General features: G+C 41.9%; 1 protein-coding gene across 1 annotated transcript; it reads right to left on the bottom strand.

Annotated features, from left to right (window-relative positions):
• Positions 1 to 267: 267 nt before the first annotated feature.
• Positions 268 to 22,057, bottom strand: ncapg2 (non-SMC condensin II complex, subunit G2). Its single transcript, XM_029661556.2, has 27 exons — positions 21,977 to 22,057; positions 21,646 to 21,761; positions 20,991 to 21,176; positions 20,432 to 20,546; positions 20,143 to 20,300; positions 18,856 to 18,990; positions 18,512 to 18,606; positions 17,672 to 17,828; positions 17,084 to 17,176; positions 16,863 to 16,988; positions 16,388 to 16,567; positions 15,176 to 15,328; positions 13,220 to 13,442; positions 12,817 to 12,911; positions 12,173 to 12,346; positions 11,852 to 11,922; positions 11,563 to 11,716; positions 10,152 to 10,325; positions 9,950 to 10,066; positions 5,416 to 5,556; positions 2,781 to 2,880; positions 2,406 to 2,593; positions 1,804 to 1,947; positions 1,559 to 1,662; positions 1,226 to 1,326; positions 850 to 952; positions 268 to 593 (listed from the first exon to the last, which is right to left on the bottom strand). Exons 2-27 carry the CDS (start codon positions 21,721 to 21,723, stop codon positions 536 to 538), a joined length of 3,423 nt encoding a protein of 1,140 aa, XP_029517416.2. The 5' UTR covers positions 21,724 to 21,761; positions 21,977 to 22,057; the 3' UTR covers positions 268 to 535.
• Positions 22,058 to 22,364: the final 307 nt, after the last annotated feature.

The raw sequence follows: 22,364 nt of genomic DNA on the forward strand, positions 1-22,364 counted from the left end.
AGGGAGCATGTTAGGTCACTCACAAACTTCCTCCAGTGGGTTCGGTGTTGGGCGGTAACCTGTGGGTTTCAGGTTAATTAAAGGCTGTCTGGAATGTCTGAACTGTTTGTGTTGGGTGGATCAAAACTAAATGAAGACAAACAAAAATGACCATCAATAAATCGTTCAAACATAGTACATATGATAAAATAACCATTTTAAAATGGTATAGATCAGGTGATTGATTTCCTTAGAGGCATTTTACAGAGAATCCACAACGACAAAAGCTGAAACAAAAATGTCAATTTATTTTTAAACAGTGAACAATGTTACACAGTTCAGTTCATGCAGCATATCTATATCTACTAAGGCAATACATAAATCCAAAGCACAAGTTACAAATCATTCTGCATAACCCATGATTACATAGAAAAGCTTTAAAAAATATATAGAACAGAACACAAACATTGCTGACACTGGCAACACAAATACAATTAGAAAATGTTAAATATATGTTAAAAATGTTCAATCTTGACGTTCTCTCGCTCTTGTCCCCTCAATGGCTTGGCATCAGAAGCTCATTTAATGTCTTGATAGCAGATTCGTAGATTACCCTGGAGAAAAGAGAAAACATTTTTTTAAATGTAATTTTTAGGTTGCTATTTTGCCATAAAAATGTAAGTTGCCCTCTCAAAATTCCCAGTTTACGAGCACTACATAAAGAGAGACCTATGACATCATAGCATGGCAGCAGCACAAAACATGGTACAAAACATTATTGGGCAGAGCCCTATGGGCCCTTGTCAAAAGTAGTGAACAACAGGGTGCTCTTTGGGACGCAACCATTGCCACGTTCGTTAGTCTAGTCACCTCTGGATGTGTCCTTCGTTCTCAGCCGTGACGGAGCAGTGTTTCTGAAGCTGCCTCTGGATGGACACGGCTGTACTCTTCAGATCTGCCTTAAACTTCCCGGCTGGAAGAAAAACGGGCACAATCATTACAGGGCAGCCAGACAGGACACGCAACTTCTTCCATTTGATTAGTTTAAATGAAACCTGGGCATAAACAACCGGCTCGGGCCCGAGAATAGTTGATGGAGTGGAACGCGTTCTGCTCACCCCGGGCAAAAGTTAGCAGCAAAACAAAAACCTGTAGCTCCTGTCAGAAACTAATCATAAATGTGAAAACAAAACATTGTTTAGGACCTAGATAAAAGGATGTCTTTATTTGCAACAGTTTTACTCACTCTGTCTGACAACTGCCAGAATGTGAAGAACTGAAGCCAATCCGGTCAGACCGTCAATGACCTCGGAGTCAACAGTTGAGTTGATCTCTGCCAGGAAGGCCCTGAAAAAGAAGAGACATTGGTTCAGAAACTACAAAGGAAAAAGTATATTATTCCATTGTCTTTCGTTTTTTGTGTTTGATTTAACACGGTCTTTATATGACATTGTGTGGTGTTGACCGTGTTTGTCTGTTCGGTTTCTTTAGTACTCCTTATGTGTGAAAAATGTATAAAAATCACAACAACAAAAAAGCCAGCGTAGTCAGAAAGCAGCAACTCTTGGGGAGAAGTTACCTGGTGACAGCGGGCGATTTGAGGAGAACGTCCAACAAGATGCATGAGAGAGGAGGCAAATCCTGGACTGTCTCTGGTATTGTGACCTCTTGGGGATGTGTAATCTAAGACAGAAACGTTTTAAGATCAGCGCAAACAAAATATGGTACGTGTTCTTAATACGCAACCTATAAACATTGTGAATCATATTTTCTATGTAGGAAAATAGTGTTTGTGGTGAATCAGCCATCTTAGTTTGCTCTTACCCTTTGAAGGGAGTGTTGGCTTGCCGCCAGGGTTGCAGCACAGATGGTTGAAAACACCCCGTTTAGGGGGCTGGAGTCGAAGCCCGACCAAGCCTGAACCACCTGGAGGAAGTCTCCTAGAGCGGGAACAGCCGAGTGCCACAGCTACAACAGCCAGGGTGAGAGAGAATCAAACTTAAAATCATCTATTCACATTTGCGAGCTGAACAGTGGCCATAATGTATCATGTGTCTAAGAGTAGGAGTGCAGTTCGGTCATTTAGATCACAATGAATACGATCACATGGATAGGGGGGGGGGGAAGCTAATCCTCAACCCTACTCTGAGAAGCTTGATACATATGACTCCAGTATTGCTTCTGTTGTTCGGCCAAATAGGTATTATTTATAGACACAGCCATTAACAATCTGATTGAAGAGACGACCTCTAATGACCTAAGGGTGCGTTTTTGATTGACACTCAAATCAGCACACACCAAACCAAACAGTCAATAAAAAGCCCTTTGTTGATACGGCGACTGATGACTTCAGATGCGTCCAAAATGGAACCCTATTCCCTATAAATAGTGAAGGGTGCCATTTGCGAAGCAGCCATCCTCCACACCTCCTGGCCCTCCTCGGGGTCCTTCCTCAGGCGGCGAGCCATGACCTCCAGGATCTTCTGGAAGATGTTGGTAACCACGCTGAGGATGATGGAGGACTGGTCGTCCTGGGCCTGGTTCACGGGGACGTAGTTCTCCGCCACCTCCGTCAGCACAGAGAGCAGCAGTGGAACACACAGGTAGCCCTTCTCTGAGAACACAACACACACACACAGTGAAATTAGACTAGGTGCACAAGCGACAATCTACGTTTCCAAATGTGCCTTATGGCAAAGTTGATTTACAGATCCAAAATGGCTCTAAAGTGGCATACTCCTTCATATTGACTCTGCATGTCTCTGAAATTGTATCTGTGTAGTGTAGATAGCTATACTGACCAGAGAGGAGCACGACGGAGCACAGGTGAAGGACCTGCCCTTTGAACTCCTCATCCCCAAGGCCCACCCGGATCACATCGCTGCACACTGTGAGGAAATTCTGCCAAACATCACAATAACGTTAGAGTAAAGAGGGACAGAAAACTTTAACATACAGAAACTCTTGCATTAATGTGTGTTTTTTTAATAGTAAATCAGAGTTTGTATTGACAACTGTTTTTAAGAACCTGTAATCATGCTGAAAGACCAAACTAAACTACAATACCAGTCAAAAGTTTGGACACTTACTCATGAAACGGTTTCTCTTTATTTTTACTATTTTCTACATTGTAAAATAATAGTGAAGACATCAAAACTATGAAATAACTCAAATGGAATCATGTAGTAACCCACTTTTGTTGTTTTGTTTACAAAATCTAAATATATTTGATATGAGATTCTTCAAAGTAGCCACCCTTTACCTTGATGACAATTTTGCACACTCTTGGCATTCTCTCAACCAGCTTCACCTTGAATGCTTTTCCAACAGTCTTGAAGGAGTTCCCACATATGCTGAGCACTTGTTGGCTGCTTTTCCTTCACTCTGTGGTCCAACTCATTCCAAACCATCTCAATTGGGTTGAGGTCGGGTGATTGTGGAGGCCAGGTCATCTGATGCAGCACTCCATCACTCTCCTTCTTGGTCAAATAGCCCTTACACAGCCTGGAGGTGTGTTGGGTCATTGTCCTGTTGAAAGACGAATGATAGTCCCACTAAGGGCAAACCATGCTGGTTAAGTGTGCCTTGAATTCTAAATAAATCAGACAGTGTCACCAGCAAAGCACCCCCCACACCTCCTCCTCCATGCTTCACAGTGGGAAGCACATATGCGGAGATCAGCCGTTCACCTACATGGCGGTTGGAACCAAAAATGTCATACCAAAGGACAGATTTCCAACAGTTTAATGTCCATTGCTTGTGTTTCTTGGCACAAGCAAGTCTTTTCTTCTTATTGGTGTCTTTTAGTCATGATTTCTTTGCACCAATTTGAACATGAAGGCCTGATTCACACAGTCTCCTCTGAACAGTTGATTTTGAGATGAGTCTGTTACTTGAACTCTGTGAAGCATTTATTTGGGCTGCAATTTCTGAGGCTGGTAATTAATGAACTTATCCTCTGCAGCAGAGGTAACTCTTGAGTCTTCCTTTCCTGTGGTGGTCCTCATGCGAGCCAGTTTCATCATAGAGCTTTGGTGGTTTTTGCGACTGCACTTTCAAAGTTATTGAAATTTTACAGATCGACTTACCTTCATGTCTTAAAATAATGATGGACTGTCGTTTCTCTTTGCTTATTTGAGCCGTTCTTGCCATAATATGGGACATGGTCTTTTACCAAATGGGGTATACAGAAGATTGCCCTCCCTTCCTTGTCACAACACAACTGATTAGCTAAAACGCATAAAGAAGGAAAGAAATTCCACAAATTAACAAGGCACACCTGTTAATTGAAATGCACCCCAGGTGACTACCTAATGAAGCTGGTTGTGCAAAGCGGTCATCAAAGCAAAGGGTGGCTACTATGAAGAATCTCAAATATATTTTGATTTGTTTAACACTTTTCGGGTTACTTCATAGTTTTGATGCCTTCACTATTATCCTACAATGTATACAAATCAATTAAAAACCCTGGAATGAGTAGGTGTGTCTAAACTCGACTGGTACTGTATATCGCAGGACAATAATAACGTTCAATCACTAAACATTTCATTTTTTGTGCACATTTTTCCTGAGAACAATGCATTGCATAAGCCACCATACTATCTCAAGTGTTGGTGCTGGAGCCATAGAGTTGGTGGAAGCAGCAGAAGTGAGTACCGAGATAAATAGGAGGGTTTATTTTCAATATCCGCTCACAGCAGCAGCCTTTAGGCGACAGACTCGAGAGAGTAATGGCAGAAATAACTAGAGAAGCCCATTTCAAAAAAACAAATGAGTCCATCTAGCTCTCTGGGAGTGGGCAGCATACAGCAGAGAGCTGATAGGCAAGAGTGTGGAATAACAATCTATAACCAACTAAGGCTTGCGCCCCAAATGGAACCCTATTCCCTAAAAGTGCACTACTTTTGACCAAAAGCAATGCACTACATAGGGATTAGTGTGCCATTTGGAGCGCAGGCTTAGCTAAAACTGAAAGCCTAAGAAAAGGAGAAGAATTGATCTGCTGACCATAAAACTATAAAGATGCTCATACATTACCATGACTTTATTCATTGGAAAAAAGCTGTAACGGATTCTCATACACAGAACTATTTACCACAGCGGTTCTTTTATGTCTGAAAGGTTTTCAGAATCACACTGACAACTGCTGATATAAAAAAAAAAGGCGATGTGAAATACATTTGATTGACTCTCAATTGAGGTCATTGATTAGCTAGGAATTCCCCACACCTGGTTTCTCTAGGAGTTGGACACAAATGGAAAAGAAATAACACAACCAGCAGACCCACAGCCCTCCAGAAATCGCGTTTTGACACCCCTGAGCTACCTCAGAATACTGAACACAGAAATAACACATAGGTGTACTGTACATAAACGCAGCGTAAACCCCATCCCGTGGTTTGATACCTGCCTCCCTATCCAGCAGGTTGTGCTTACCTCTACCACCTGCCTGGCGAGGCCCAGCTGCTGCTCAGTGACCCCTCCCTCACTGGGACTGACCAGGAAGGGCAGCGCCCTCTCTGCCACCCATGCTGCGGTGTTCTCCACAGAAACCAGGAAATCCCTGCACTCAGAGAACTGGGAAAGAAAAGACGTGGTTATAGAACAGAAAGCCCTGGTGGTTATAACAGGTGGTAAAAGGTGGTTATAGCCCAAACACGGCACAGACCAGTAAATAATATAATAAATAATATGCCGTTTAGCAGACACTTTTATTCTAAGTCGACTTAGTTATGCGTGCATCATTAAAAAAAAAAAAAATTTAACGTATGGGCGGTTCCAGGAATTGAACACACTACCCTGGCGTCGCAATTGCCATGCTCGATCAACTGAGCTACAGAATACCAGTTATATGCCAAATACTGTTCATTAGACCTGGGATGATAAACCAAATTACAGACACTGACAAAAGCCAACACTTCGAGGACATTTTGCTGATCGTTAATTATGATAAAGTGGCCGATACTAGACTGGAGATACGTGACGTTTGAAATAAAGTCTTCTAATGTGGATGATTGCTAAAATGGGACAACCCGTAACCGCTGAACTCTGAAAACGTTCAGGAATTTGGGGAATTAGCTTAACTTGTCAAATATATAAAACACCGTTAAGATACTTTCCAAATTAAAACATACGTCAAAGATGTAAAACATCCAATTAGATAGAAATAGAACCCATCCAATTAATTAAAGCTATTTAATATGAAGAGCATGAAATAATGCAAAATAAATATGCAAAATACTACATTCCACTCAGTAGTGCCTACTGTATTATTCATTATTACTTTATACAGTTTTCGCCCAAATTGGTTTAGCACATTCTAAGGAACAAACCTCCATGCTCTCGAAAAACAAACAAACAAAAAAAAAAAATCGGCAAAAAAAACATATATACATTTTCTACACATTAATATTCAAACAAAACCCACTATGTAACATTTACAATTGCAAACTGTAGTCCGAAACAAGATTAATGATAGAAACGAGAGGATGCTCCAGAGCCATGGTCCTGTGGGCAACACTCCCCGCAACAAGCAAACGTGTGCTTTCCGGCTGGAGACCAGGGTTCAATTGCCGTCTCCACCTTTCATGCTATTGCATCTGACTAATAAAGGAAAAACACTATTTAAAAGAAAGGTAGAGTGAGGGGTTTATTCATTCAGGAGTTAAATTAAACACTCAGCGTTGTAAAATAACCCATTGATGTTAATAACCAGAGTGTGATTGTGTCCTTTTTCTCTGGTGTAAAACACTGACACTGACAGTTATTTAAACACAATTCTAAAAAATGATCTGTTTTTGTATGCACATTGATTTATTGATTTCTAGTTACATCCTGTGTTAGGGTAAAACTAATCTGTTGTGGTATAGCCTTTTGATATGTTATGTCATAAAGGGTTACATTTGAAGGAAAACATATTCACTTATGCATTCACTTGTGAAGTCTACAGTTTTGATAAGAATTGAATGCAACAACCATGTCTCTGTCACGAGCAAACACAGTCATGTGTGGTAATTCCAACGTTCACTAACAGGCACTTTGGGATATAAGCCAATATTTACTTACAGTGCATTCGGGAAAGTATTCAGACCCCTTGACTTTTCCCACATTTTGTTACATTACTGCTTTATTCTAAAATTGATTAAATTAATTGTTAACCTTAATCTACACACAATACCCATAATGACAAAGTTAACTTTTTAGAAAAGTTTGCACGTTTTTTTTTTTTAAACAAACACCCAATTGACTTAAATATTCAGACCTTTTGCTATGAGACTCCAAATTGAGCTCAGACGCATCCTGTTTCCATTGATCATCCTCAAGATGTTTCTACAACTTTATTGGAGTCCACCTGTGGTACATTCAACTTGTTGTGACATGATTTGGAAAGGCACACACCTGTCTATATGAGGTCCCACTGTTGACAGTACATGTCAGAGCAAAAACCAAGCCATGAGGTCAAAGGAATTGTCCATAGAGTTCAGAGACAGGATTGTGTCGAGGCACAGATCTGGGGAAGGGTACCAAAAATGTCTGCAACATTGTAAGTGCCAAAGAACACAATGGCCTCCATCATTCTTAAATGGAAGAAGTTTGGAACCACCAAGAATCTTCCTAGAGCTGGCTGCCCGGCCAAACCAGAGGTGACCAATAACCCGATGGTTGCTCTGACAGAGCTCCATAGTTCCTCTGTGGAGATGGGAAAACTTTCCAGAAGGACAACCATCTCTGTAGCATTCCACTAAATCAGGCCTTTATGGTAGACAGAAGCCACTCCTTAGTAAAAGGCAGATGACAGCCTGCTTGGAGTTTGCCAATAGGCACATAAAGACTCTCAGACCATGAGAAACAAAATTCTCTGGTCTGATGAAACCAAAATTGAACTCTTTGGCCTGAATGCCAAGCGTCATGTCTGGAGGAAACCTGGCAACATCCCTACGGTGAAGCATGGTGGTGGCAGCATCATGCTGTGGGGATGTTTTTCAGCGGCAAGGTCTGGGAGACTAGTCAGGATCTAGGGAAAGATGAACAGAGCAATGTACAGCGAGATCCTTGATGAAAACCTACTTCTGAGCCCTCAGACTGGTGCGAAGGTTCACCTTCCAACGGGACAACAACCCTAAGCACACAGCCAAGACAACGCAGGAGGGGCTTCGGCACAAGTCTCTGAATGTCCTTGAGTGGCCCAGCCAGAGCCCGGACTTGAACCCAATCGAACATCTCTGGAGAGACTTGAAAATAACTGTGCAGTGACGCTCCACATCCAACCTGACAGAACTTGAGAGGATCTACAGAGAAGAATGGGAGAAACTTCTCATACAGGTGTGCCAAGCTTGTAGCGTCATACCCAAGAAAACACATGGCTGTAATCGCTGCCAAAGGTGATTCCACAAAGTACTGAGTAAAGGGTCTGAATACTTCTGTAAAATGTGATATCAGTTTTAAGACATTTGCACAAAAAAAATCGGTTTTTGCTTTGTCATTATGGAGTATTGTGTGTAGATCGATAAGAAAAATATACATGTAATCCATTTTAGAATAAGGTTTTAACGTAACAAAATGTGGAAAAAGTCAAAGGGCCTAAATACTTTCCGAATGCACTGTATATCCTAGTGTGCCTTTAGAGTGAACGTTGGAAATACCCCCCCATGACTGTTTGTTATTGACTTGACTAAATGCATTTGCATGTCCAGCCTCTATCAAAGGCTACATAACATATGCAAATCTAAGTGTGCTCAAATACCAGAAGCTACATATTTGATTGCCTGTTTACTTCCTAGCCCCGCAAAATTATATATTTGACTTGCACAGGCCATTTGACCAAATTGCGATAACCTTCAGGGTGGTGTTTATTTCCCGTTGAAATCCAACCAAAATGGTGGATTTGCAACATTTAGAATAGTTCATCCGGCACATTTTGCATTCAGACAGACTGCAAGGTAGAGAGTATAAAGTTGACAAGACAACATAAACCATATTTAGTGGCTCCACAGTCTCAATAACGGGTGCAATAAATCCAACCACTAACAGATTAGAGTATATAATAAATAAAAACAATGATTTAGCTTTGTGCTGCATAATATAAATAACAAACAAAGACAAACAAATCATTTGAAAAAAAAATGGACCAGCAAAACAGCTTGCTGGGAAATATGTTAAATAAGCCCCTGACACCATTTCAAATGTATCTTTCCAACATTTTGTAGTCCTCTGTAGGTCAGTTGGTGGAGCATGGTTTTTGCAATGACAGGATAGTAGTGGGTTAGATTCCCCAGACCAACCTTCCGTAAAAAAATGTATGCATGAATGACTAAGCTGCTTTGGATAAAAGTGACTGCTTTAATGGCATACGTTGTAGAATTTTAAAGCAATACATATTAATTGCGTAAACAATACTTAGTATAAAATGCATCCTTAAGGGATAGTTCATTGACTGCTTAAGGGCAAGAAAACCAATGTCATTTGGGTGAACTATCACTTTAATTGGACCAAAATAACCGAACAGGAAATATATTGCACATCAACTCCTTATTAGAAAACATGTATATAATTATTTGATTTAAAATAAAGTTTGCATTCAATTTGAATGCATTAACTCCCGTACACAATTTGAATACAATTCAAGTTTCATAATTCAAAATCCCATTCCACAGGATGTTTTTATTTTCCAATTTAAATTCAATTCCAATTCTATTCCAAGGATGGTTCATGTTCAGTTCCAATTAAATTCAGACAGTCTAAATTCTAATTCAATTCCAATTAAATGTTTTGAAGATCGCTGCAATTCCAAGTAAATTCTCCACATCCTGCTTGAATTGTATTTGGAATTTGAAATGAAATTGGAATTGACCAACCCTGATGATAATTCTGTCAATTTATCGTGTGCAAAGCACTACCGTACACAGATTTGAGGAGTCTGAATTGGTCTGTTTTGCAGCAGAGGTAGAAGTATGTAGGTGATAGAACTCACTTTGTGGTGTAGATGGGCACTGAGACGTGCGTGAAGGGCAAACGCCCTCAGTGCCGTTTCTGCACTGGGAACATCGGCCTGGGCCTCAGAAGAGCTCAGATGGGAGTACAGCACCAACTGTGGAGGCAAACAGGACACAGGATCACACCTATGCCTATCACAGCACATATAAGCAACATCAAACAAAATATATCTACTGTACCTTCCAGGCCCCGAGGGCTTTGTGCAGCTGTTTGAGCTGGCCATGCTTGAAGGGCAGTATGCAGTCCCGCGTGGAGGTGCGGCTGACTAGGTACTCCAGGTAATCTAACCCCAGGTCTGGCTTGGCCTCCACTGTCTCCTGGATGCGCACTTTCCGACTGGTGTTCCCGTTGCCCTGTGAAGGACAAGTGGGAGCAGGAAGGGGGGTTATGGCCATCCAATTCTACACATTTCTCCATGGAGCTGAGAGAAAATATGGCCGTTTTAAAGCTAATTTCCTGCAATTCTTTGCCTTTTGCCATGGCTAATGCAGTGTTCTTTTGCTCAAACATAAAATAGCAAGTAGCATAATGAATCCCATTATCTTGGCGTTAATGGATTTCGCCTTTTGAGCTGTCTCGCTGAAATGTTCTTACTCTTTCAAATGACTGCTCGACTTGAACTTGTTTAGCTGTTGGAAGGTGGCGCTTAGTATTTTTCTGCTTTTGTTCAGTGTAGCGCTGCATTTTCCATGATGTCATTACGTCATCTACTCTCGTTATATACGTATGCATGTCAGCTTTGACATCGGTTTTGCACATCGGCGTTAAACTCAACATCGGGCGATACAGATGTTGGCATTTCTAGCTAATATCGTCCGATTCCGATAAGCTCACCGATATATCATGAATCTCTAACATACAACAACTTCGCACAGCCATCGAGGAGTGGGACAGCATTCCACAATAAACAGCCTGATCAACTCTATGCGAAGGAGGCAAATATCTGTGACCAACAGATGCATATCTGTATTCCCAGTAATGTAAAATCCATAGATTAGGGCCCAATTAATTTAAATTGACTGATTTCCTTATATGAACTGGAATATCTTAAAAAATATTGCATGTTGTGTTAAGTTTTGTTCAGTATAAAAAACAAAAAGAAAATTGTCCAACCCATTGGGTATCTCACTGCACCCTCATGGTCTTGAAATATGCAGCTAGACAGATTTAAAAAAGTAAACTTACATTATAAAACTTCTGACAGCCAGCTTTCTAACGCTGCCCATAACTTTTGGGCTTTACAGCACTCCCAGAAGGCATGAATTATTGAGTTATTGTTTAGTTTCACACTTAAAATATGACTGCAGTTGTGCTGTAGAATCTGAATTTTGTGTCTCTTGTATAATAAGGATTTCAATGGCAGAATCCCTAGACAACATCTCAGTGGTTAATTTGGATATTTATATTTTAGGCCTAAAATATAAATATCCCAAGAAGCCACTGAGGGTCCACTGAGGCATAACAATGTGTCTGTGTCCCAAATAGCAATTCCCTTTATAGCGCACAACTTTTGACCAGAGAACATATGAATTTGTGCAATATATAGAGAATTGGGTGCCATTTGGGACGCAACCTCGGTGTGTTACTTACCGTGGTGGTGGGTAAGGCCTCAGTGAGCCAGTCGGTGATAAGCTCCAGGACGTGTGCGGCCTGGCCCCAGCTACACATACACTCGATGATCTGACTGTACTGGGACACCTTGGCCCCTGCCTCTAGCCTCTTCAGCCTGGACAGCACCCCGCAGCTGGAACACAGGGACCAGGAGGGGACAGTGTTAACGCGTGTGCGCGAGTAAGTGATTGAGTGAGAGACAAGAGTCTGAAGTGGAGACAAAAACAAAACAAACACAAAAAGACAAGTTAGCAGGACCTCCACTGACCTGAAAGTGGGGACTGAAGCTGGGGGCAGTAGGGAGGCCAGTTGGATGAGGGGAACTGTGCAACGCTCCTCCTGAAAGAGATAAAAGTGAGGACACCTTAAAAGATGTGGAGGATATCTAGGGTGCATCTCGCTTCTTCCTGAAGTGTGCACTCTCACTACTCCCCACACATTTAAAAACATTGGATTGGTGTAGGCATGGGCTAGAGGGAGTTTCAATATACCGGTCATTTCCTTTAAAATCCATGAATGAGAGTGAAGCAGTGCGCAGTTTGGGAGAAAGGAGAGACTATTGGGACGCGACCTCCAGTCCACCTCATACCTGGAAGACGTTGAAATATTTGGGCACGACGGAGCCAAACTTGGCAGTGGTGTACTGGAGGGCGTCCTTGTTGAGCTCCAGGGCTTTCCGGATGCTCCTCCACAGGATCACCACCACCTCCAGCAGACTGGCCATGGACGCCGAGTCCTTGACCGAAAGGACATCCTCAAGAACCTGAGATTTGAAAATCAACTAAAAACTGTCACTCGGAAAACTTGTGGTGGTAAACAGCTGAGTGGTGGGGCTGGAGGAATGTAGAGTTCAGTAGGTACCCGCACTCAAACCATAAAAAGCCTTAACCCTTAGCGCACTCTCATACTGGCTTTCTGCATGAGAGTCATGTAAGCACTCTTAAATTCAAAAGACTGACCCTCCATAAGATCAAAATGATCGTTTTAACATTGTTTTGAAGCTAGACAGTGCTTACAATGGAGTAAAACAAGATTGTATTTGGGGTTTTGATGGGGTACGACAGTTTAACTCATGAGGCATCTAGAAGGTCATTTATTTTCTTCAAGAAGGGGTGGGAGGTACAATTCCCAGACTGCAATTTGAATGATAAACATGTGTCATTATAGTACATGAATTACACTGACAAACAAGAATCTCCTTGGTCTTGTAAGTGATCCAAAAATCAGTCTTACACTAGCGTTCTCCTTGTTGGCCGGGTTGGTCTTGTTCGGGTCTTCAGTCTGGATGCAGGCATTCAAACACCGGCGGATTGTCAGCATCAGCTTGACTGGGACACAAGAGGTACAGTAAACAGTCTGGGGATTTTTAACAACTTCAAATGACTCACAACAGCTACGAGCTAGATATGCATTTCTTTAAAAAAAGTATTATCTACAGGGGAATAAAGACCTATGACTTCAACAAAAGTAAACTTCCAAGGATCAATGAAGGCTTTAAATCCCACATATGCCCGACAGGCGCTACTTAGCTGCAGGGAAAAATCACCTACTGTATGTTGGTGGGGGATGTGTATACGTGGGACAAACTCACCTACTGTATGTTGGTGGGGGATGTGTATACGTGGGACAAACTCACCTATGTTAGTGGGGGCAGTGTAGATGTGCGAGTACTGGTAGAACTTCCTGGCTGCCTTGGGGTTCATCTGAATCAGAGTGACACAGCGTTCACACCACACCTCCTCTGATTGGTTGACGGGGAAGAAGGAATTGAAGAGGAGGTTGACGATGCGCTTGGAGACGGGCTGCGAGTCGACAGCCAGACGGGCTAGCAGGTGTTCCATGGAGGACACTTTCCAGAACTGGCCAGATGAAAGAGGGGGGGTGTACGTCAGGGTGAGCACCGCAAGTAAATGTCTGGCAGTATTACCCGAGGTAGTGGCGGTATCAAAAAGGTTTATGGCCTTCACATACAAAATGACAACGAAGATATCAAAGGCCATCAAAATTGTTAAAAGGCTTCAAACAAGTCTAATAAATGCGAAAGTTGGACATGAAACAGTTTACAGGCAGACAAATAATGAATGGCATTGAGAAACTTATCGTGGCAATTCAGGTATTCAATTTATTGTCAAATGTCACTTTTTTCTTTCTTAGAATATAGTACACTGAGTGTACAAAACATTAGGAACACCTGCTCTTTCCATGACAGGTAAAAACTATTATCCCTGATTGATGTCAATTCAATCAGTGTAGATGAAGGGGAGGTTAAAGAAGAATTGTTAAGCCTTGAGACAACTGAGATATGGGTTATGTATGTGTGCCATTGGAGGTTGAACGGGCAAGAGAAAATATGCCTTTTAACAGGGTATGGTAGGTAGTAGGTGCCAGGCGCACCGGTTTGTGTCAAGAACTGCAACGCTGCTGGGTTTTTCCACCCTGAACAGTTTCCCATGTGTATTAAGAATGGTCCACCACCCAAAGGGCATCCAGCCAAGTTGACACAACTGTGGGAAGTCGGATTAGAGTCAAACATGGGCCAGCATCCCTGTGGAACACTTTCAACCCCTTGTAGAACTCGTGCCCCCAACGAATTGAATCTGTTCGGAGGGCAAAAGGGGGCACAAGTCAATATTAGGAAGGTGTTCCTAATGTTTTATACATTCAGTGTACATTCTTATTGTAGCAGTTTTTTATTTTTTATATTTAGTGTTAAAATAAAATATGTTGCGCATTTGCATAAACACACCGTGTATATTTGCAGACATGAAACAATTCACATAAAAAGGGGAGGAACAGGGTTTTACAACCAACAAAACATTGTCTATCCTACCTGCACTCATCTGCGTGGTCTATGCCTCATTAATTACTGTTCTCACGTTTTCTTGCATAATTCAACAAGTGTGTCAATTGCAGGATACGCTCAGAATACAGATCAACACACTTGGTTCTAGATTACACCTAGCACACTTTACACCGTTTGCAAGATCAGACACAACATCCCCATAATCCAGGTGGCTGATTTTGGTGAGTTTCTTTCATTTCAACATTTACATTTAAGTCATTTAGCAGACGCTCTTATCCAGAGCGACTTACAAATTGGTAAACATTTCAACTGTATTAAAATGACTTTCTTTCAGTTCCACAAAACATGCACACCTATCATTTAAAAAAAGAAGAAAGAAGTGATCTTCCTCCTCTTTCTTGTGACGCAAGTGTCAGGACAGTGCGTTAAATCCCAGATTAAGCTTCAGCATTCTTATAGATTCAATTGAAAGACATTGTGCACATTTCAGCCATTTACCGGGGTGTGTTTGACAGGTCATTACGAACATTTACGCGGTCATGACATTTAATGGGGAGAAGAGAAAAAAAAAGGACACAAGATAGAGTCTCAGAAGTAAAAATGAAAGCAATCCACCCAGGAAGATTTAAGAGAAGAGTAGATTCTGCACGCCTCAAACACAGGAAAAAAGAGGTCTGGAAAAGACAGATCCTCAGATGGGCGGGGCATGTGCGTTGCTAAAGACGTTCATACGGAATATGTACCTACGCACGGCCTGTACAATGCGAACAAACACAAGCTGTGTCTTACCTTGGCGGCCCGCACCGCTTTAATCTTTAGCAGCATGTCGAGGAAGGCCACGCGTACTTTCTCCGAGGTGTCATGGAGGCTGTTCTTCAGAGCTGGCAGAAGCTGCTCAAGCAATGGGTGGCTGTAGCCATTGTCCAGTACGATGGCCAAACACTGGAGAGAAGATTTAACAATGATTGGTGGCGATCTAGTGTGTGTGTGTGTGTGTGTGGGGGGGGGTCAGAGTTGCAGTGCATTCAGAAAGTATTCAGACCCCTTCACTTTGTTACATCACAGCCTTATTCTAAAATATATCAAATTGTTTTTCTCTCCTCAATATACACACATTCCCCATAATGACAAATCAACAACTGGTTTAGACATTTTTGCAAACGTTTTACAAATAAAAACTGAAATATCACATTTACATAAGTATTCAGACCTACACTCAGTACTTTGTTGATAGAGATTACAGCCTCAAGTCTTCTTGGGTATGACACCACAAGCTTGGCACACCTGTATTTGGCGAGTTTATCCCATTCTTGCGTTTCTACACAGCTATTTTCAGGTCTCTCCAGAGATGTTTGGGTTCAAGTCCGGGCTCTGGCTGGGCCTGGACTTCAGAGACTTGTCTCGAAGCCACTCATGCGTTTTCTTGGCTGTGTGCTTAGGATTGTTGTCCTGTTGGAAGGTGAACCTTAGCCCCAGTCTGAGGTCCTGAGCAGGTTTTCATCAAGGATCTCTGTACTTTGTGCCGTTCATCTTTCCCTCGATTCTGACTAGGCTCCCAGTCCCTGCCGCTGAAAAACATCCTCACAGCATGATGCTGCCACTACCATGCTTCACCGTAGGGATGGTATTGGCTAGGTGATGAGCAGTGCCTGGTTTCCTCCAGACATGACGCTTGGCATTCAGGCCAAAGAGTTCAATCTTGATTTCATCAGACCATAGAATCTTGTTGGTCTGAGAGTCCTTTAGGTGCTTTTTGGCAAATTCCAAGCGGGCTGTCATGTGCCTTATTTTTTATTTAATCCATTTTAGAATAAGGCTCTAACGTATCAAAATGTGGAAAAGTGAAGGGGTCGGAATACTCTTCCCGTATGCACTGTAGGGCCTGCATCCCAAATGGCACCCTATTCCCTATATAGTGCACTGCTTTTGACTAGAGCCTTATGGGCCAGTCATGTACTACTAAATAGTGTTCTATAGTATTCAATACTGGGGTCACCCAACCTTGAAGACGGAGCAGCGGACATCAGGGGAGCTGGTATCATTGGCCAGCTCCACCACCAGCTTCTTGAGGAAGTCGGTGATGACGGTGGGGGGGATGACCTCCCAGCACTTGGCCAGGATCTTACAGACCCCCAGGGTGGCTGTGGAGCGCACCAGGGGCTGAGGGTCCTCCAGCAGGCTCTGACATATTACAAACAGACACACAGGAACAGACAGGAGAGAGCTTCAGAAGATTGACGAGACGCAAGGAATAAACAGGAATAGACTGTACACAATTCTGATTAAAAAAAAAGGCTCACTACACTTGAACTATTTGACCCTTTAATCTACACATGGAAACATTCTACGCTGATTTGGGAATGTTTCGTAATACCAAACTGTCGTACTCGCTCAACTTGTGGCATTTTTGTTTTTGGAGTTTCAAATGCATTAAAACGACCACTTGGAAATTCAATGTCATAATACATTGACTTACGACCAGCGTGTCCAGTTGTTTCTGAATGGTCTCGTCCATCTTCTCACTGCTCTGGCTGGGGTCGTGGATAGGGAAGGCCTCTGTGAATAGCAGAGTGGCATTGGCCCGGACCTCAGAGTTGGCAGCCTACAATGATAGCGAGACGATTTCTTCATTAGTTCAACTAGGGGGGGGGCACTATCCAGAAATAAAGAGTGTGTGAAGGGGACTTTTGACAGTACACTTAGCGCTCTCCAGAGAATGGGCTTGTAGAGTCTGTAGAGCATCTCATCCAACCTGTGGCGGCCCTTCAGTTTGTGAAAGTAGCTCAGTATCTAGAGAGAAGGGAGAGTTCAGTCAGTCACACACATAAAACACAAGTCAACAATTGCTAAGAATATGTCAACTTTGTGGCAAAGTAAGCCAGCCAGAGGTTTGCTGATATGATCTGGTCCTTTGTAGCTCAGTTGGTAGAGCATTGGTATTGCGATACCAGGATAGGGTGGTTCAATTCCCCAGACCTCCGATTCGTAAAATAAAAAAATAAAAAATGTATGCACGCATGACTAAGTTGCTTTGGATAAAAGCGTCTGCTAAATGGCATATATTATTATATTATGCTAAAGTCTTAGCAGTCTTGATATGAAAGAAGAGAATATATATACTTTATTTTTTTTTTACAAGTAATGTGTGCTGTTGAAGTATTACTCTGTCCACGTCCCAAGTGGCACCCTATTCCCTATATGGTGCACTAGTATGGGCCCTGGTCAAAAGTAGTGCCCTATAGGGTGCCATTTGGGACATGCACAGAGTCAAACATGCACGCCCACCTGTCTGACTTTGGCATGGACGGGTGAAGACCTGTGCAGGAGCACAGCGTGCTGCATGAAGTCCTGGATGCAGGTGCTCTCTATCTGCTCCAGACAGAACCCAGAGGCCTTCTTCCAGGCCCGGCAGTAGATCTCAGCTATGTGGTCAGTGAGGGAACTGGGAAAATAGTTCAACCAAGGAGTAAAAGAAAAACAACTGGTATATCATCATGAATTAAATAATAGAAAACCACTGCCTCCTGACAGCCACCGTAGAATAAGAAAGCCTTGACCGAGCCACAACAGACCATGTCCCGTTTACGCAGCGGGAGGTGCAACTACACCCCCTGGACAGGACGCTAGTATGCGACAGGGCCCCACTCCAAATCAGGGGTCCCCAATTACATTCAGCCGCGGGCCGAACAAAGCTATATATTATTTGTACTCTGTAAAGTGACCGCGAGAAGCCCAAACAGATACACTATTGACAAAAACAGAATCATTTCAAACCTTGATTACATTGGGATACATTCATATATGCCTCTATATTTGTGTGTGGGAATACTTGGGAACAGATTTACTAAATTTGAATCACTTTTAGCTGATATCCTGGTAATTTTACAGTCCTTAATGTCCAACTCAAAAAATAATTATAATGTTTTTGCTCAGAAAGCTTGGAAGGCCAAATAAAAATCACTCGCTGGCCACCTTTTGGGGGAACCCTGCATGCGGAGTGCCAAGCAGATGCATCGGGTCCCATTTTGTTAGAGTCTTTGGTATGACTCGACCGGGTATGGAACCTTCAACCTCCCAATCTGGCAGACATTCTAACAAGGCCAAACTAGAAACGCAAACACTTACTTTGCAAAGTAGGGCAGCTGGTTTTTGATGGTTCCATGGATCATCCGGATGAAGTTGACATTCCAGCTAAAGAGGAACACCATCAGACGCTTTCCCTGCCCAAGAAAGTCATGTTGTCAGAACAACAATGTGAGCATGATACTGTAGAACACACAGACAAGACCTGGGTTTCAAATCGATTGAAAAACATAGCGTTTGCTTGAGCCTGTCTGGAGTACCAGATGTGCAGGGGTTGCAGTCTTTTCTATTGTTATATTAAGCCAGGCGAGCTCAAACAGGCACAGATAAAGTATTGAATACATTTGTTTATATATGCGAAACCCCGTTCTGACACACAAACTTACATCTTCATTTCTGATGTGATTGACACTGAGGAAGCACTGCAGCAGCAGATCGATCAGCTCCTTGTTGTCCTCCGATTGAAAATCCACAGTCAGCAGCACCTCATGGAAACCCCACAGCCTTTGGATCTCAGTCATCTGAGAAAACGCAGCGGCAACATTCAGCAACCCCAAATATAAAACTGCTCGACGCCACACAAGACAAAATGTGACAAGATTAGACCAACAGTTAATACAGAGAGAATTATTTCCCCCAGATACTCAGAGACACACTTCGGAGAACAGCCCAAAATGCGGATGGTTCGTTCCACCAATTCGGTGCCTTTTTGAGAAGTGGCAATTAAATGCTTCACAACAAAGTTAAGTTGTTCAAACAGTTCTAGCCTGTCTTCCTATTTATGGGTAACAGGGTTGACGTGTTATGCTCGACCAATTCAGTTATACACCACAGAACGGACAAAAAGATTAGAACCAGCTCACCTTTTTTTACACTATGATCTATTAGATGCTCAATGTTTCTTTAGATTTTTTTTTATGAATAGTTTTACCATATTAAAATGAGAGTTCAGTTCACGTAACAGGGTTGACCTTAAAATGAAGGACAGACGTAAAATGAATCACTAATCACATTAAATAAATAATAATCTCCAGAAATGACTTGTCAAAGCAACAAAACAAAACCAGGGCTTTACAATGGTGAGATTTTGGGGTTGAGAGTTAAACTTCCTAGAAATTTAGACAAAATATCAAATGGGGCACAAAATTCACTATTTTCGTGAAACCCCCCCCCACCCTCACAGACCATCATTGTATATCACTCCCCTGAAAATATCCACCTCTCTCAGATACACTAGAGTTGAAGACTTCAGTTCTGAGATAGAAATCAGATAAAGTACATACTCTCAAATCAAATTCTTCAGATGAGCACTGAATGAGAGTGCCAGGTGATTAGAAAGCGCTCGTCTGTTGTCGAGACCACGGAGTGGACATAAAACAGATTTAATGAGACCAGTCATTCACTTTTTGACTCCTGATGAAGATAATTAGGGATTTATGGGGCTTGACAAAAACACAGAGGAGGAAAGACAATTAGATATGGGGGTGAACAAAAGCCCCCCAAAAATGAAGGAAACATGAAACATGTAGCCTATCATTCTGTATTTTCCACCAAAATAACTGTGATATATATTTTTAAGCAATCCTACGAAGCCTGCTAGAGAGAAAGCAAGACCGACAGAGAGCAAAATAGAAAAGCAACGACAGGCTATGTTGGTGCTAAAGGGCACGTACTGGTTTCTTCAGTATGAGAGTCTTCTCCAGGCATACGAGGAAGGCTGTGCGGCCCAGCTCTTCTTTCCCCAGGAGGCCTTTCTTCCACCAGGCCTCACACAGACTGTGGACAGCCTGCCGCAGAGGCATCTCAGAGGCAGGAAGGTAGGGCAAGACACCTGGAGTTGTTCGACAGAGAGACAGGAGAGTCAAGTTTTTATTTTATTTTAACTGGCTATGAAAAGCACTACAGAAGTTAAATAAAAATCAAGGATACAGGGTTAATATTCAATAAAACTAAGGCACTCACCATTTAATATGTTGGCGCACTCTAAGAGAGAGTTGTAAGTGTCACCATCCTCAATGACTTCAACCGAAGCAGTGACCACGAGAGTCACTCCCTCAAGAACAGATATGGTGTGCGTCTGAACAAGAACGGTAAAGATGAACACCTCTCAATCAAGGAATAGTACACAACACTTACATTAGATGTAGGAGATGAAGTCAGAACAAGAATAAAACCATCTCTCTTGTCATGTCCAGTTAGGAACAATATAGAAGAGCAAGAGTGGCCAGGATGAAGAGTTGTCACTATACCAGTATCACAATACTATGATACCCAATTTTCCATGGCAAAAGAAAGAAACCCAGAGGTAGACAAAGCTCTTTGGTTGAACCTGCTTTAAGTAAGATATTGTGTGATATAGCATGTAAAATAAACAAATGTTACTCTGAGTGACAACATAATGTGGTTCGTTTCCAACAATTAGGACTGTAATCACTCAAATTAAACCCGCTTCATGCTTTGTTTCCTTGCCACGATACTAGTATTGTAGAAACTTTAAGTGACATAACTAACAAGTACTCACCAGGTCTGGGGACACCTCCATCTCCATGTCATTGTCCTCCTCTATGCCAGCATCCCAGTGCGTTGGTGGAAAGGCCGCCAGTTGGTCACAAAGCAGGGTGACTAGTCTGGCCCACAGTGCCTCTCTCTGGACCTTTGGCAACTCCTGCAGGACCTCTTCCAAGTCAAAGGGCTCAGTCGTGTCCTTCTGCGGTAACATTTCAAGCAACAATATGGGGTCAGAGGCAAGGCTCTCAGATATATACACAAACAACAAATCAGTGTTGTAGAAAATACTCATTTTAAGATTCATGAGTATTGGTCCTATAAGATTTATTTTTGAAGGTTGACAAAAATGACAATTGGTTTTAGCTATACCATCTAAATGTAGATATATAGCTAGCTCATGTCACTCATCAGAAATGTAAGTAAACAGTTAGTTAGCTCACTTGGTGGAGCATAATTTACTTGCTAAAAGCTAACAATGTGTGCATTCATTACATCTTTAAAGGAATCAGTTTACAATTTCAGAACCAAAGAGAAGCAAACCGTGCAAATGGAACGAAAGGGACCTAACTGAATTTGTCCAAAAGAAACTCTCATTTAATGAATACACCCCAGCAATACAAACTGACAGAAGAAACTAGCTAACGTTAGCGAAGTGTAAAGTTACTTACATGGAGTTTAGTGAAATTCAGAAATTCCCCCACATTGTCTTTGCAGACCGAGTTTAAAAATGCCTCTCGCTTAGACATTTCGTTTAGCCAGTGCCGTGAAATAAACAGTCAAATATCTGAAGGATTGGGATAAAAGCAACAATAACATAGCCAAGTTAGCTAGCTAGCTAGATTCGTGTTTAAGATTTATAGACTGAAATATGACATAAAGTTCATCAGACCATTATATACCACTAAGCGAATTTAATGTTAAATACATATCAATGTTGTGTCGTTATTCTTATAAATCATAAACGATTACTTATTATGATTTAGCTAGCCACACACTCACCCACCCAACTGCTTCCCCGCGCAAATTTAGATTTAAGATCCAGAGCCACGTCTGTACAACGTCATTACGTTAATTCTTTCACGCACGCAATCTACTGTCATTTGTTTTTGCAGCATTTTGTAGAGCAAGCCACTTATTGTATTTGCAGTAAATTGTAAATACATGTTTTCCCTTCACATGTTGGCTATTAACTGTAGTTTCTTAAAAATGTGGTTTTAACTTAAAGTAATATGTAAACACACACAGCGTGTAGGGTCTCTCAAATTTGTATCAGTTCATTTTAAACGCTATTAATGTAAAGTAACTGGAAAGTAAATAATCCTGAATTAAAATATCAACTAAAGTTGTGCCTGAACCACTAGATGGCTCTTACGTACATCAAAACAAG

The sequence above is a fragment of the Oncorhynchus nerka genome, linkage group LG6 (assembly GCF_034236695.1).
Source record: "Oncorhynchus nerka isolate Pitt River linkage group LG6, Oner_Uvic_2.0, whole genome shotgun sequence".
NCBI classification, from domain to species: Eukaryota; Metazoa; Chordata; class Actinopteri; order Salmoniformes; family Salmonidae; genus Oncorhynchus; species Oncorhynchus nerka.